Source organism: Gadus macrocephalus, chromosome 16, assembly GCF_031168955.1.
Source record: "Gadus macrocephalus chromosome 16, ASM3116895v1".
NCBI lineage: Eukaryota > Metazoa > Chordata > Actinopteri > Gadiformes > Gadidae > Gadus > Gadus macrocephalus.
Genome location: NC_082397.1, coordinates 14,621,653 through 14,637,990, shown reverse-complemented (window position 1 = coordinate 14,637,990; position 16,338 = coordinate 14,621,653). Strand labels below are relative to the sequence as shown.

At 42.2% G+C, this 16,338-nt stretch overlaps 1 protein-coding gene across 9 annotated transcripts in view; it reads right to left on the bottom strand.

Moving 5' to 3' along the window:
- mcamb (melanoma cell adhesion molecule b) overlaps window positions 1-9,045 on the bottom strand; it is a 32,849-nt gene extending 23,804 nt beyond the window's left edge. For all 9 annotated transcript variants that reach the window (XM_060074460.1, XM_060074461.1, XM_060074462.1 and 6 more), the window contains exon 1: window positions 8,885-9,045. In XM_060074460.1, the coding sequence (XP_059930443.1) occupies window positions 8,885-8,948 (64 nt within the window). In that variant the 5' untranslated portion in view covers window positions 8,949-9,045. The remainder of the gene's footprint in view (window positions 1-8,884) is intronic.
- Between the last annotated feature and the right edge of the window lie 7,293 nt (window positions 9,046-16,338).

Below are 16,338 nucleotides of genomic sequence, written 5' to 3'. Positions count from 1 at the left end.
GATTCAATGGTAAGGTTCCCTCTCAATCACACTGGACTGTGGCCATACAAAGGGTCAGTATCAGTGGGAGCAGATGAGGATTATTTGGCGTCCCCTAATCTCCAAGTCGTGTGGCTTGTGTTTTTCAGTAGCAGTAGCACTTTTCAGGAGGAGAGGTCAAGAGCACCGTAGGATGGAACAAAGAGGTCATGGACACCACCATATATCAACATGTCAAATAAAAGGAAACTGAGTTGACCGGGTGTCTAGAGTTAAACTGACCCTTCTTCTGTCAGTATCCGCAAAATCCATGTGTGTTCTCTTAATTATCATGTTATTGTATCATAAACCGAAATTTACCATCTGGGATTATTAAAGTACATCTTAAATGACATAAACACGAAATGTTGACCTTACTATAATATGTTTTGACTATTGCCTCCAGTAGCCAAGCAGAAAAACAGAAAGACAGAGTCCAAAGGATTGAAATACTATGATCAAATTATTTTTTCACGCCCAGTTTTACCACACAAATCTAAAGCACCTGGGTTGTCTTGAGTGTTACAAATTGTTTTCACGCACACAGGCCACGCTGCACTGTACCAGGAACCATTCGGCCGATGAAGAAAGTTTCAGAGTGGCTATTATAATCTGCTTTTTAAATGCCTTGCAATACCACTGTGTAGGAGATTTGAATTGTGTCACTCTCGCAATGGAAGTTTTGAATAGAAGATAGTCGATCTTTGTGGCAAATGAGACTTCTATAAGGGTACTGAATTTCGATTAAAGAGCTTGACTGTATCTCATGCCTGACACATGTTGCGTTACATCCTGATGTGAACAGACCCTGTAATACAATGATTAGATTTGAATGCATAACCATGAAAACCTTCCTCTTGAAACATCTCTCTGACATTTGTGTGAGATTTCAAGTGGTAATACGGAAAATTGGCATCCTTTAAGGTACTGTGTATTTTTGATCATAATTTTTTTATAATGCAGTGTTGCCGACCATAACATAGGATCTCTTTTCTAAGTAAACAACCACAGCACAGAATGATTGATGTGCTTGCCTGAATTAATTTAGCATTAATAGCAGCAGTATGCTGCTATTAATGTCACTTTAAGTTTTCATGTTGGGCGTTCCGTGCGGGCGGTCATTATTGATAAACCTGTCAGACTTCGGAGGACTCCGCCTACTGGGCCAGCCACTTAAGGTTGGCGGACTAACCTATTTCATTCTCAACAACAATGCAACGGCAAACACTTTATTTTTTATTATTTAATTAAATATCCTATTTCAAAACTTGGACGAAATACACATCAACATAATTAAATGTATTGTAATAAAATATACAAAATAAAATGTAATATACTATATTTTACATAAGATACTGTTATTTTTTTTATAAAAATTATATAGTTTTTCTTCTTTGGGGTCATCAATATCATACCTTCTGTATTTCTGAATACCCTGGTACATCGTCATACTGTGACACTGCCCAATCCTACAGTACAATAATTAGATTGTTGAAATATTGCTCTTGCCAAAGAACATCTGGTATTCTTGCTAGGTTGTTGAATTTAGATGAACACTTATTTCTTTGGTCTTTTGTTGTTCGTTTCCATCAACAGTTTGGCTGCTTTAAAGTATTTAAAAACTTTACATTTTTTACATGCAGTGACAATGCAACTACTGAAATACTTTATTACGTGACACAAAACGTGACTAAGAGCCCTGGAATCCGGCCATCTGACTCCATGTATCTTACTGTGGAATGTGTGAAATTGATTATCGTCTTAATCGTAGACTAGCCTACATTGAAAGGGCTATAATTGTGGCACAATTCATCACTTGTTGTTCTTTCCCACTGAAATGGATACGATGTCAGTATCCATTTGTAGAAAATAAATATGCCTTCTACAAATCACATAAATCCTAGCTAACAAATGGTGTCAATTACAGCAACATAGTAAAAATTCACACCCTTGCAATGGCTGGGAATGTTCAAACCCTTTCTCTCAAACCACAGGGGCCCATGCATCAAGCAATCAGAGAGAAACTGGGTTCGGTGTAAATGACATGATCGGACAGCTGGGTGGATTTTATGTTTGCTATGTGTGGATTGTGACAAAAGCTGGGTGGATTGTGACAAAAAATTAACCAAGGCCCGAGGGAATCTGAACCAAAGAGGCCCAATTCATCAATAAAGTGTTAGGTTGTTGATGATGAAGAGCCGTCTCCAAGGGATGTTTTTCTTGCAGTTCATGAATCCGCTCATTATGGAATAAGCCTTTTTTCTACTGGATTTCCCTAATTGTGCTTGCTCTTCCATAAGAGGCCTAGTTCAGATGCATCTAATAAGACCATTGGGGCAGCTATTGGTATTTTAATGATAACGAAAAGATTATTTAATGCCAGCACTGCATCATGTTGAAAAAGTCCAATAAATCTATTTCAGTATATCATATAGCATAAATATCCTTGAATTAACGTTTTCTACAGCCAGACAAGCCTCCCCTTATAAACAAGGTTGACTCTACGGATGTAAGTGATTAAAAAAAATGGGTTCAAACAGGACAGTGTTCAACCAAAGTAGTAAAGACCTTCCGGAAAACGATCACTCACTGTGACTGTCCAGTTACAGTCCACCACAGATGTATGGAGTCAGATCTCAAGGTAGGTCATCTGCTGAAGTTCAGAGGCTCATAAAGAAGCAATAACGCGGTGCCTGCTTGGGCCCCAGGTAGTATGCTACATGGTGCTGGCTCATTAGCCCAGAGCACAGGACAGGCATCAAATAACTTATAGCTCCACACGCTAAACCAAAAGCTAAATATAACTCTGTAGAATAGAAACACATAGAAATACATTTCATGTAAATCACTAAATATAATTGGAATGAAACAAATACAAAGGTATATAAAGAAATATAATTTATATCAATAGTTAGATAGTAGATAATAAGTAAGGATAGAAACAGGAACCGAGAAAAAAAGCATTGGGTTAGGGTTAGACAGAATAATTGTGTTTTCTCTCATTTGGCATTTGAGTGTATCATAAACATCTGGTCCTTCAACTTTTAGAGCCTCTTAAAATAGATACAAGCTCTTGTGGAGCCAAACATAAAATGTGATTATCATGAACAGTTTATGTTTATCTAGCGATGTATGCCAGAAAGGAAATCCACAGACAATCTCATAGAAAGTATATGTAATCAATGCATTTTTAGGCATATTGTTGTGCTTCCTAATTTGACTTATTCAAAAACAAAATGGTTTGAGTTCTATGTGCCCTATAACGCTGTTTCCATAACCAAGGGAAAGAGTCTTTGTGGTACTATTAAGGAAAGCATGAGAAGGATTAAAAGTCACATTATTGTAGGACATTACTCAAAATATTTGGGGAAAATATATTGTACCCAATAATGGCATCAGATAAGAAATGGGTTACAAGGAAAATGTATTCTCTGCACTGTCACAAACAGCAACTGGGGAGAGGTGAAGAGGGCAGTTCTGCAGTGGTGTCTTTGGCAGTGGAATACAGTAATAAATCCACTGGGAAAATAGCATCTGATGACAAGAAGCTTGTGACATAGTAGATCAGGCTTGTGACATGGTAGATTAGGCTTAGGACATGAAATTATCTACATTGGAGTCAATTGCGGTAACGATCCAAGCAGGTGCGTGTGTGTGTGTGTGTGTGTGTGTGTGTGTGTGTGTGTGTGTGTGTGTGTGTGTGTGTGTGTGTGTGTGTGTGTGTGTGTGTGTGTGTGTGTGTGTGTGCGTGTGTGTGTGTGTGCGTGCGTGCGTGCGTGCGTGCGTGCGTGCGTGCGTGCGTGCGTGCGTGCGTGCGTGCGTGCGTGCGTGCGTGCGTGCGTGCGTGCGTGCGTGCGTGCGTGCGTGCGTGTGCATGCATTTGTCTGTGTGTGTGGATGGGTGTGGGTTCACGTGTACATCTCTTTGTTACTATTAATGTGTGTATGTGTTTATCGACGTGTTTATGTACGGGTGCATGTATGCACACTGAGAAACGTGCGGCAATAAAAAGAATGTCTTGAAGTGATGTAATCCAATCGTATGGCCGTCCCCTTGAAGTGTAATGGTATGAGCCGCATGAGGGCACCAGGTGTACTCAGCTGTCCGTCTGCTACTCCCAAGAAACTTCAAAGAATACAATCCAGGCCAGAGCAGTATCATTGGTGAAAGGTAGGATTGTGGGGGGGTAGAACCCAATACAGCCCAATAAATAACAGAACAGCCCGTGCCCTTGCACCTCATCCATCCAGTCAGTGTGTAGCCTACAGATCAAGATGCGTTATAATATATCACATGTGCAGAGAAGGATCAATCCCACCATCTGTAACTGAACTGTATGAAACTCATGCGCTGGTGTGATGTATATATTTGACTGAAAGTCAAAGTGCTTTCTGTTTTCCGTGGTTTTTATTATATTATAAATATATACAATAAATCAGCAAAAGATTTATCAGCAATCCGAAAATCAGCAAAAAAGGCATCTAACATGTTTAAACACCTCATTCCTTTGTTTTTTCCAGTGAGGAAATACGCTGACAAGGGGACCAGCATTCCACATCCGAGAAGCGTACACCAAAGCCGGAATATAAACTTCCTTCCTCCCTTTCATACAATACGCAATCACAGGCCCACTCCCTCGCTACTAAGAAACAGTGTGGATGTTAAAGAGATTGTTCAACAAGCCTTGATTGGGGCCAAGTTGGTGGACAGCCTCAGAAAGGCCTCACCAAACAATAATAAGTAATGTTGTGTTTTGCGAGATAAGGTGCTGAAAACGTACACAATGCAGTGCTGACGACAACTGTAAAGTGTCCTGGGAGTGGGAACCCACACCGCTATTAGCCCACTCACACGGCCCCCCCCCCCCAGCCACCCACCACTCCCCGGCCTGCCCCACCCCCTGGCCTCTCAGCCTCGCTGCTCTGCTGTATTGACCCTGATAGTGGGGATAATGGACACTGTTCACATCAATAGGCGGATCAAACGCTCAACCTTTTGCTTCCTGAAATCCAGGCTCCACAGTGACGGCAACGTACACTTGTAAGGTTGAAAGAGGCTCAGCTGGATTGAATAGCTGTGTCTAAGAATGGTACGCAGTCTGTATTTTTTTAAACTTCCTTCAACACTTGTTGAATGAATCTAGAGTTTGCCTGTTTCTCTATCGGATTGTTTAAATATCTTTACCCCGGAAGATCACTTGGTATTCCTTTGTGACTCATTCTAAATCTCAAATGATGAAACTCAGTATTCTCTGACTGCAACCAATGAAGAACTCAGATGAACTTTGGATGGCATCAAACAAAATCCATTTGTCACATCATTAAAAGCAGAAGTTTCAGGAGGATTTGGCTGACCCATACATTGATTTCTCAAGTTATGTTGCAACGGTCAACCTCCACGTTAACACACCCTTCTGTCACAAGGGTTTCTATGAACTGCCTAAGAAAATGCTCTGTAGGTTTTATAGGGTAGTTCTAGAACTATTGAGGGATTCAAAATCCTAATACTTTTTTTAGAGTGGGAAATGTTACGAAGTAGAGACACTTCAAAGCATGAAGCCTGCTGTAATTTGTGTTGTCTTCAATCAAACAGTTGAACATCCCGTTAATATTCTTTAAAATTTATACCACTGTTATACTATTGTACTATTTGGACTTGGATGACATTGGTGAATATTCCCTACAAATATATATTTGAACTGTGATTAACTCGGATGTAGAAATTTCTGAGATCATATCACATTTTTACAAGCACCGGATCCGAACACAGCAGCAGAGAGAGGCCTGGTTCTCCTCTCGGCCCAGTGTTCTGTGAGCTTTGTTGCATGGTAACCGACAAACATGACCCTGGGACCAGCTGAGGGCTTCACTTCAATGATAAAGATTGTTGTTTAAAAAAAGAAAACACGTGGCCCACACAAACTCTCCCCCTGACGAGGTCCTGGAGGTATGAAACAAATATCATGTATTTAGAAACACAGGACACTGCCAACGGTGGCATGGAGACACACGCTTATGCACTTTGCCTCCCCTATTCAACCCTGCTGAAAACTTAAGACTAAATTTCTTAACTCTCGGGTTGATATTATGATGTCGACAAGTGTAGAACAGTAGATTGATTGGTAGGACATCTATCTATCAACAACAAATACCGATAACTACGCATCAACAAGTCATGTACATGTTCAGATCCCGGTTCAGATCCAGGCCTTAAAAAAACCTCAAAAGCAAAATTGTAATTAACTGACGCATACCATACCAATGTGAGGCTCACACTATTACCTTGGCCTCCGAACTATGTCCAACGGGGACCCAGAATAGTCCGGCCAGATACTGGGTTTAAATGCGTTCGAGGGGAAACTGCCATTCCTCTGTCTGAGAGCTCTCGGTCATAAGGGACTCCCATTGCATGTCCTATGCTGATCATCTGCCAGAACGCAGGGCCTCTGTTTTCTGTACTGTGGTGGAGGCGCGACAAAGACGTCGATTGTCCAGGAAGGGAACTTTCTTTCTCTGAAGAGCACTAGTTGTCTGAGGAAACCAAGACACCAGATCAACCCCGCTAGAAAGAGCGAAGGAACCTATTGTTCTAATTCTAATGGCAGAGGTCGGATGTGTGTTGCCCTTTGAACTTCCAAAATTGGCTGATGTCACAGGAAGTAAATTCTATCCCATCAACAGTCAGTGCAATAATCTATCAACTTTCTTTCTTTTGCTGGCTGCCCCCAGGGTGAGGACAGCTCACACGTATAGTATTAGTAATTGCTCATGCTTCAAACAGATGAGTTATTGCTCGATTGCTAGATTTATGTGTGAGAGTGGGAATGTGTTTGGGCAACTCTCCCCATGAGCCAAAAAAGTCTGACGCCTCTTGGATTTGAGTTTTTGAGCTTTAAGTTGTGGAGCTATAAACTTTTTTAATTTATTTGCACCTCAGATGTGAATAATACCATTGTAAATGTGTTGACAAAGCGGCAGTAAAATAGGCAATGAAGAGTTTGTTCAATTGAAGTCGGAGAGAGAGAGAGAGAGAGAGAGAGAGAGAGAGAGAGAGAGGGCGGGTTGCGAGGGGCGAGCCTTGGCTTGACTCAGACAGGTAGACACTAAAGCCTTTACAGGTTCCAGGAAGAGGAATAAGGATGTGTAAGGTGACAGGGAGGACCAGCAGAGAGTGGGAATCAGGAAACCAACGATAATAGGGCTGAAGTCAAACAGGACAGGAGATCAACAACAATGCCTTCGGAAAAAATGTGTTTCGTCTGGAGAACCAAAAACAGACACACACACAGCATGAGAGGTGTGGGCGTTGGGGGAAGGGGGGGGGGGGGCTGAACACACACACACCGGGTGGACGGTGGAAAGAGGCACACGTTTCCTCTTCTATCAACAAACAAAAACACGTAGACAAGAGGCAGATGGCCCAGCGAGTCCCCCCCGCCACACACCTTTGTCAATGCACATTCACTTACTCTATGCTCTATAACATGTCCTTGTTGTTTAATACACTGAGAGACAGTCTCATTAACAAATAATTGAATGCATCTCAGCAGTTGCTAGGGTCTGCTAGGTCTCAAACTGAAGCCGCTGGTTTCATAAGTTAACTTGTTGTCTATACCTTCGTCGGTTTCTTTACATCCAATCTAGCATGACTGATTGCCCTATTCAGGCCTATTACACCACCATGTTCCACCAGTACATCTAAACAGTGAGAGAGGCAAAATGACAAATGACTGATTTGTGCGTTTGGGTACTTCAACGTGTATGCATATTTGGACTACTTGTGTCCATGGTGTTTGAGTGCGTGCTTGCGTGTGTCTGCTATTTGTGTGTTCATTTTGTGTGGTATGCTCGTGCATATCTTTGTGTGTGTGTGTGTGTGTGTGTGTGTGTGTGTGTGTGTGTGTGTGTGTGTGTGTGTGTGTGTGTGTGTGTGTGTGTGTGTGTGTGTGTGTGTGTGTGTGTGTGTGTGTGTGTGTGTGTGTGTGTGTGTGGGTGGTGCCCTATTCAGAGCTGGGCAAGTTTATCCTTTGGTTATTATAACAGATGAGACAGATGAGAGGAAACAGGTTTCTTCACAACTGAATCTATGCGGATGAGACAAACCACCCTGGTTATTATAAATAAAATGTAGGCACAGCATGAAAAATACCAATTATGATTTGCCATTAAAGGGCAAATTATTATATGAAGCGCATAACCTAACGAATAAACAAACCACTTTTATGACGGAAGTCATATTTATGTGAGATGTCATCAAAGTGATTTCACTTTCCAACAGCACACGCTTAAGTTCAAGTTGTTGGTCGCAAAGTTTGCATTCCTGAAACCTCACACATCCGACAGCATACCTTCAATTACAGTTTACTGGGGCGGTGTAGCATACACTAAAGGAGTGCTTATTAGGTTATAAAAATAGACTTTGACGTTACGCTTTAAGTATGTTTAAATGAAAGCCTTCAGGCACCAATTTCGTCAAGTGAACTTGATTCAAGCATTCTCTACCTGTCCACGTTAAATCTACATTGCAACATTTTACATCAGGCTGAAGACGAACCACAGTCCGGCTGCATTGAAGATGGATCGGTTAAGAAAAATCCTTTTTCCAACTACAGCTATTTTTTTTATCACTGGCCTCCTTCGATTCATTTGCAATTTCAACAGTTCACACACTCCGGCTAAATTCCCAGCGACATCTTAACAAGAAGGTAGTGTGTGTGTGTGTGTATCACATGTTCACCGTTTGCACAGGTCCCGCTGCAGCCTACTGCAGGAGCCCGGAGCGACCCCACAAAGTTTAGCTGGAGGCTACCTTCAGAACCCTGAACTACCGCTATCTTTGAAAGAAGGGATCTCGGTCATTCACTCACCTCCCCACGTGTGAAGGAGGAAGAAAAGTCCAACAAGGAGAGCGGTCTTCGTCCGTAAAGCCATAGTCGTTGAGTCCTGCTGCCCTGTGAGTGTGAGGGGAGTGGAGTGAGTCTGACAGTCAGTTGGTCCTCCTGGCAAACTGTAGGCGCGAACGCGCGCGTGTGTGCGTGCGTGCGTGCGTGCGTTCGACCGTGCGTGTGTGAGAGAGAGAGAGAGAGAGAGAGAGAGAGAGAGAGAGAGAGAGAGAGAGAGAGAGAGAGAGAGAGAGAGAGAGAGAGAGAGAGAGAGAGAGAGAGAGAGAGAGAGAAAAAAAAAGAGAGAGCGAGAGAGAGAGCGAGCGAGAGAAATGGGAGGGCAACTGATAACTGTAACGTTAGCGGTGGTTCTCACAGGATAGCGCGTGGTGTTGATTTAAGCCGGAGGGGGTTATTTGACGTTAATAAGTAGAATGTGTCGAGAATATTTGAATCAACGATTTTCAATGTTTCGCATCGCTTAAAAGCTAAAGAAAATGATAAAGTTTGGCCTATTTGCCTGGATAGTTAACTTGACATCTGGCAGCTGCCCAACGGAGCCCTTTATGGACACTACATCTGTCCCGGGTGATCACGTTTCAATGATGATTGAGGTCAACATTAACGCAGGCAATGGCAGCCCAGTGTAAAATAAAAAATATTCAAATCAACAAGAAGCCCTATCACTTTTAGACTATATATATTTTTTCATTGATTAAAACAAACAAGTCAAGTTCACCGTTCCAACGTTATATGATACATTTTTCTGTTGATACCTCACTTGTAATGCAAGTGGAAATACTACAGAATGTAGTTCATAACATTTTAAATATGATACCTGTAAATGAGCGCCGTGCCCAGGCTAAATAAAACTTGGATGCGACTCAAATGTCCTTGTATGGTCATGTGGTCTTGCCTGCTCCATAGTAATCATATGGAAGATTTAGCATGAGGACAGCGTGGGACAAACACAAGAGCCTAGATCCCTTCGTTGTGTCTCTGGGTATATTTTATACCTTGTGAAAATGGCAAAGGCACGGTTGGTTTGTACGTCTGAACTAAACTACCAGTGCATTTAACGTCTGCAGTGTTTGCTCACCTGCAGGAGAGCACACACATATGTTACTAAGCTGGGAGGACGGGAATTAGACTCCTCCTACCTATAGGTTGAGAGAAGATTAAGGCCATATTCAGTCCACATACCTCATCCATCCTGGTTATAAAGCCATGTTTTATGTCAAATCCAAAACCTTCCAAAGTCTTGGCTCACGGTTTAAGACAGTATTTGATTCAATGAACAGAACAGCCAATTTAAAGCCAGAGATGTAAGTTTGAAGTCTGCATAGTAAATACTCTGCCATGAATTTCTATCCAGAAAGCAATGTACAGGTACAGGTATGTAAAAGGTGGATTACAATTAATATGTGTGTTATCAGAGAAAAGTACGACATCGTAGAAAGCATCTGTCTGTATTTGGTCCTTTTTGAGAATCCCAGCAAGTTAGTAACAGTTGACAATTTATAGTTCCATTCAATATATAATTATATTTGTGTGAGAGTGCATGGCATACTCAAACCATACTGGACACATCTTATCAGACATCTTGGGTCATATATTTTAAAGGTTGGGTATGGAATTCGCTTTTTTGGCCATTTTTGCAAAATTACTTGAAATCCTTATCATAACCCACTTACAGCCACTGAGTTAGAAGTACTGACATAAAAATTAAACAAGTCAATCATCTGTGGAACGGGCAGGGCTCGAAAAACTCCAGCCAATGATTTCCAGAGCCACAGAGTTGCATTGGACAGTAAGTACGTCAATCAAACGGTCGTACTGCACTCCCCCTCCCCCGCGCGCGACCCCTTCGTGCAGTACTCGTGACCCAGAGCTCGTGACCCAGAGCAAGCTCCTGTTTGTAGTTATCCTGCGGTAGCTACTGGAGCTAGCTAATGGCTCGCTCTCGCGCATCTGTGTTCGCGCTCGTGCATGATTGCGCGTCCATGTACTTGGAATGGGTGGAGTCAGAGTCAGCGTTGAAGGAGAGGGGGTAGGACCATTTGAGTTGTGTATTTTCAAAATCTGCTGCCGTTTCGCAAATCCCATACCCAACCTTTAAGCATACGTTTCCCACGTTTTGGGTGTTTTTTTAATGTGTTTCCCTCTGGTGGTAACCCAATAGAGGTCATGGGAGAAGTAAAGAGAGCTGTATTTAATATTTTTCCTGGGACTGGGACGACTACTCAGCTTCACATAGCAAACATAAAGGGCCTCACTGGCTCTCAGATGGCTAGAGAGCATCTCAGCAAATATTAGTAATGACACTTAACTGCATTAAGTTAATTTCTGCAAAAGTCCATTGAGATATGAATCAAATTGGGTTCATAAATAAGGCTAATTTCCAATTTCATATATGTAGAGCTGTGATGTATATCTATCTCCTCTGGTGAAGGTAAAAACTAAAGGCATATTTTAAACGTGTTAAAAGTAGAGGGAGAGAGAGAGAGAGAGAGAGAGAGAGAGAGAGAGAGAGAGAGAGAGAGAGAGAGAGAGAGAGAGAGAGAGAGAGAGAGAGAGAGAGAGAGAGAGAGAGAGAGAGAGAGAGAGAGAGAGAGAGAGCCCATGACCTTTCCATGGGCATGCACAATGTTCATTTACATTGTCAAATACAAAAGTCAAATATGTATATATATTGGATTAGTTGTCCCCTTCTTGCTGCTGCATGTTTGATTGTTGATGTCTACGGTATTGTCAAAGTCTTTGGGTGATTTGCGGGAAAAAATTGTTTCTGATATCCTGGTATAGTTCACAGGAGGTTAGAAAGTTCAGCCTGTTTCCCCCCTGCTTTTGTGTGCTGTTGGTGCATAGCCTGTCTGCTCTGGGGAGCCCGTCATATGGCGGCCTTTCTCAATCGCAAGGCTGTGCTGAGTCTGCACTGAGACTGTCCATCTTCAACAAATGTCTCAGCTCTTATAATCATTCGGCTACTGTTTACTCAGTTCGTAAAATAGCAATCCAGTCTACTCTGTGGTTTTGTTGATTCTTTCCAATGTTCCAGTTCTTGTATGTCTGTTTCTTCATCACTTGGTTTGGTGCAGCGAGGCAGGCCTTGCGGCTCTGTGTGGTGAGTTGCTGTTGGTTCCAGATTCGGAAATTGGATTTACAGAATTCTGCAAAGTATCAACTTGTGTTTGGCCCATTTTGTGAATTCTTGGTTGGTGAGAGGACCCCAGACTTCACTACCATAGACGGCAATTGGTTTAAATTACAAAGAGTCCATGTTATAAAGCCAGTTCAACTGGGATGTCCCGTTGGATGTTCCTTCTGATGTGTAGAAGGCTCTCTGCTGTGTTTTTCATGTTTGTAGATGTCGTATTTTGTTTTCTCTAGAGCTGAAGTATCTAGAGAGAATATTTTTGTTCCTGGAGGCTTGATTCTCTCAAAGAGAGTGGTACAACTTCACAAAATTAGAGCAATTGTTACACAAGGCTTTAAACATAGAAAGTTCAATGCATTGACTGATGACCGACATGTTAGAACAATTTTGTCTCACTGTTTAATTCCAATGGATTAATAAATCCATTGTTGTTGGTGGTGGTGAGTATCTCACACAGAATTTATGTGGAGAACCAAACCATTTGGTATGTGATGGGCTCAAACAAGAATGCAGTGCATAAAAACATTTCACAATCTAGGATGATAATTTTCTTCATTATGTTGACGAATATTTATTAGGTATAAACCACCACTTTGTTTTCATTGAATTGAGTTTGGATTGAATCTCAAGGTTCTCATGTATTCTCATGCAGACTAATGGCCATTGCTACAAAGACAAATGCATGAGAACCATGAGACTTAACCAAAACACCATGTAATCTATAGAAAGTAGGTTGAGCAAAGAAAATGTGCAGAGAGCAGCTTGAGACATAATGTCGCTGGGGTTGAATTAGTGTTAAGAGTATAGGACTCCCATTGCAGATATCTTAAAATAGCCTTGTGAAGGGTCTCAAGACATCCTCTGTTAGCCTTTAACATGCTACATCCTGGAGGGGGGCTAGGGAATACTTGGGGGCAACGGGTTTGAAATTTAAACTGAAAAAGGGGATAAAAACAGGAAGAGCATCCAATGCTCCAAAAACTTTTCATGGAATCTGAAGATCCTGAACATGGTTTGAACACCAAGTTTTCACACCCTCTTCACATATGTTGGCTAATAGCAAATAGCCTCAAACCAAAATCCCGGCACGGCTCTCTCGCAGAACTTGTCGCTCATAAAGCCCTTTCCTTTGGGTGGATTTACTGGGCTGAAGATAAATTAACAATATCATCTGGCCACTTACAAGCTTCCTATTTTTTTGGACCAAAAAAGTGAACCGCTAGACTGTTTTGTCGCTGGAGTGTAAACACACTTAGGAGTTACCCCTGAACCTGACTATTTCTACACATCCTCCGGTGGCATGCCAAACAGGGAGTGACCCCAGCATGTGTGCCGGTGTACTCTTCACCGTCGTGATGGATGGCGGTACACGCGTAGCTTCTGTTTACGCCACTCAAGGCTATGGCTTACACCCCTGCTTCACAGAGTGCTGGTAGGAAGGAAAGAGAGGAAAATAAGTCATTCTTTCCAAGCCACTGAGGCCAGACCCAAAGGCAAGTTGATTTGGGGGGGGGGAAGCGGGGGGTTGTCTGTGTAGAAAGAGAGGCATCTATTGTCCACAATAAGGGGGTCGGGGGAAGAGTGGGAGAGACATTTGAATATCTACTAAACTCCGTCACAATAAAAGCGATTGTGTCAAAGGGACACTTTGATACCAACTTGTGCGAAGAAATGCACATGGTCACCATGGTGATTGTGTTTGATGGAAAACGTTAATTGTTAAAAACCATCCCAATGGCATGTCTAGCCAGTGGCTGTCCAGCCAGGGTCATTTAGACAATATACAGCAAGAATAAAGAAATTGGCATTAAGAGAATTAAAGTTCAAAGAAACAACTTTTTGACTAAAAGAGCCCAATGAAGGACAATAATTGATTTACGATAAACGTTTTGAACATATTATCTTGAAGGTTTGGAAGCAGAGTGAATGGTGACAGACCTGGTCCCAGTGAGATCATACATACAGGACAACATGTGAACAGGAAGCTGAGGGGCTACCTATTAATGCGTGGAGACAATGAGGTGCTTGAGTCATACTGAAGGAAGGAAAACGTCAAGAGGACAAAAATGTGTTCCCAGGACATCCACGGGCTGTTACTGTGAACCATCACGACACATGCTCAGTCAGCCTGTCATTCTTTCTTATCACTACACTGCTAACCTTTCTTCTCGCCCTCATCTCATCACCCTCTCTCTCTCTCTCTCTCTCTCTCTCTCTCTCTCTCTCTCTCTCTCTCTCTCTCTCTCTCTCTCTCTCTCTCTCTCTCTCTCTCTCTCTCTCTCTCTCTCTCTCTCTCGACCAGGGGGTTGATGTGGAATGCTGGGGTCTTGTTAACGGGTCTTGACCACTCCGCACTCTGGGAGTACAACTGGGAATTGTGTTTTCCCATAGAAGCTTCTGGTCTGTCACTTACGCACTGTGCACTCCCGCTCACTCGTTCTCTCTCTCTCTCTTTCGTTCTTTCTCTCTCCCTTTCTCTCCCTCTCTCCCTCTCCTTATGCATACATACAGACACAGATACACATCTTTATAGAGCACATGATTGTAATGTACGCTGGACACCAACCCTAGCCAACATTAAGCCAGAGGAACCTAACGTTGAACTTGTTGAAGGACAAGGACATCAGTAAGTCAATCAGTCTGTAGCAATGGACAAATGGTAGGGGTTGATAGGACGGGATGTGAAGAGGATGCAATAGAAACTTAACGCCTGGCTAACCAAAAACTACCTCTAAAGGATGAGCACAGTGGAGTCCTCATGGACACAAGCCATCTGTGACAAAGTTGTTTCCTGTCCTTCCTGGGTACCTCAATTCGGTAGAGCATGGCCCTAACAAGGCTGGGGTTAAATGGTTTGGTTTCGGCTCTTAAAATGGCTGAATAACCTGGGGGGGATGGCTGGAGTCGCACATGAAAGGACGGGTGAATGTGGGCACATTTCTTGGTTACGAGGAGAGATGGGGTACATTGGGAAACCTGAATTAGCTAACTAGTCCTCAGCAACTTTTTTCCCGTGGTAAGAAACAAGTCCCTCTGTTGTTTCCCATGGCCTCTCCCCAACATGTTTCTTCTTCTGCAGTTTACTATGACATAAATGTTGGGAAAGTAGGATGCCCAGGTTTTGTTCCTTACAAAATAACCACGTGTAAACTGTTAATAAGTTAAGAACTGGAAATTTGTTTACCAACTGTGTAGCAAGGATGAACGGAATACTGCTACTAATAACTCTGAAATGCTTTGGGTGGCAAAGATGTAAGAATGCAAAAGGTATAGGGTTAGAAGAACACAACTATATTCCCCAGACTAAGGATGTGTATGTACATGTGGGAAATCACTGTGGGATTTACACACGTCACCATCCAATACACCATATTGTCTTATAAAGGGAATCCATTTCAGCTCCATTAGGATTGTAAACGTATGCGTAACATGTAGGGTGTTGGTCCATTAAAATGCCTGCAGAAGGTGAAGAGGACATTGGCAAACCATTCAAAGCATCTGCCTTTGCAAAAGGAAGGATTTGGTCCTCGAGAAAACAAACACAGGAAGTTGACTTCTGCATGGACCACAAGAAAGTTACCCTACCCAAGAGGCGTTGCAACAAAGACAATGAAATGACCCACAAGACCTTTAGCTGCTTGTAGTGACTCCTCATCCCTAATGAGTCATTCAATATTCAAGAAAATTGTACTGGCAGGTTGTGCCACACATTTGTGAAGGATTTAGTTTAATCTCAGCAGACACACACTTCCCTTTACCATGTCATCGCATCCTTTGTTGCTGATCGGCTCAGCTGTGGAGGATAGAATACAAATCAGGGATAATTTTATATCCACTACAAATCTTGCGTCTTGCCCCTTTATTGTTGGTCTCAATGTGAGGAAATGGGATACGCCAGTCACTGCTTTGAGCATTGAGTTAATGTCAATGGAATTGTCAATGGACCAAATCAATTGGCAAACTTCTGAATTATTTGCAGAATGCTAAATTTGTAAGTAGTAGTATGATAATTGGGACACACACACACACACACACACACACACACACACACACACACACACACACACACACACACACACACACACACACACACACACACACACACACACACACACACACACACACACACCCTTGTTGTACATTATTTAACAAATCGTCTATTTAAACATGTATTCTTCAAATTTGTTTTGCTTATTTTTTAATTGGTTTGCAATTAATCTTTACAGTTTAAACTATTATTAACCATATAAGTCCGATTGTATGCGCATGCGGTTGCGCCAAA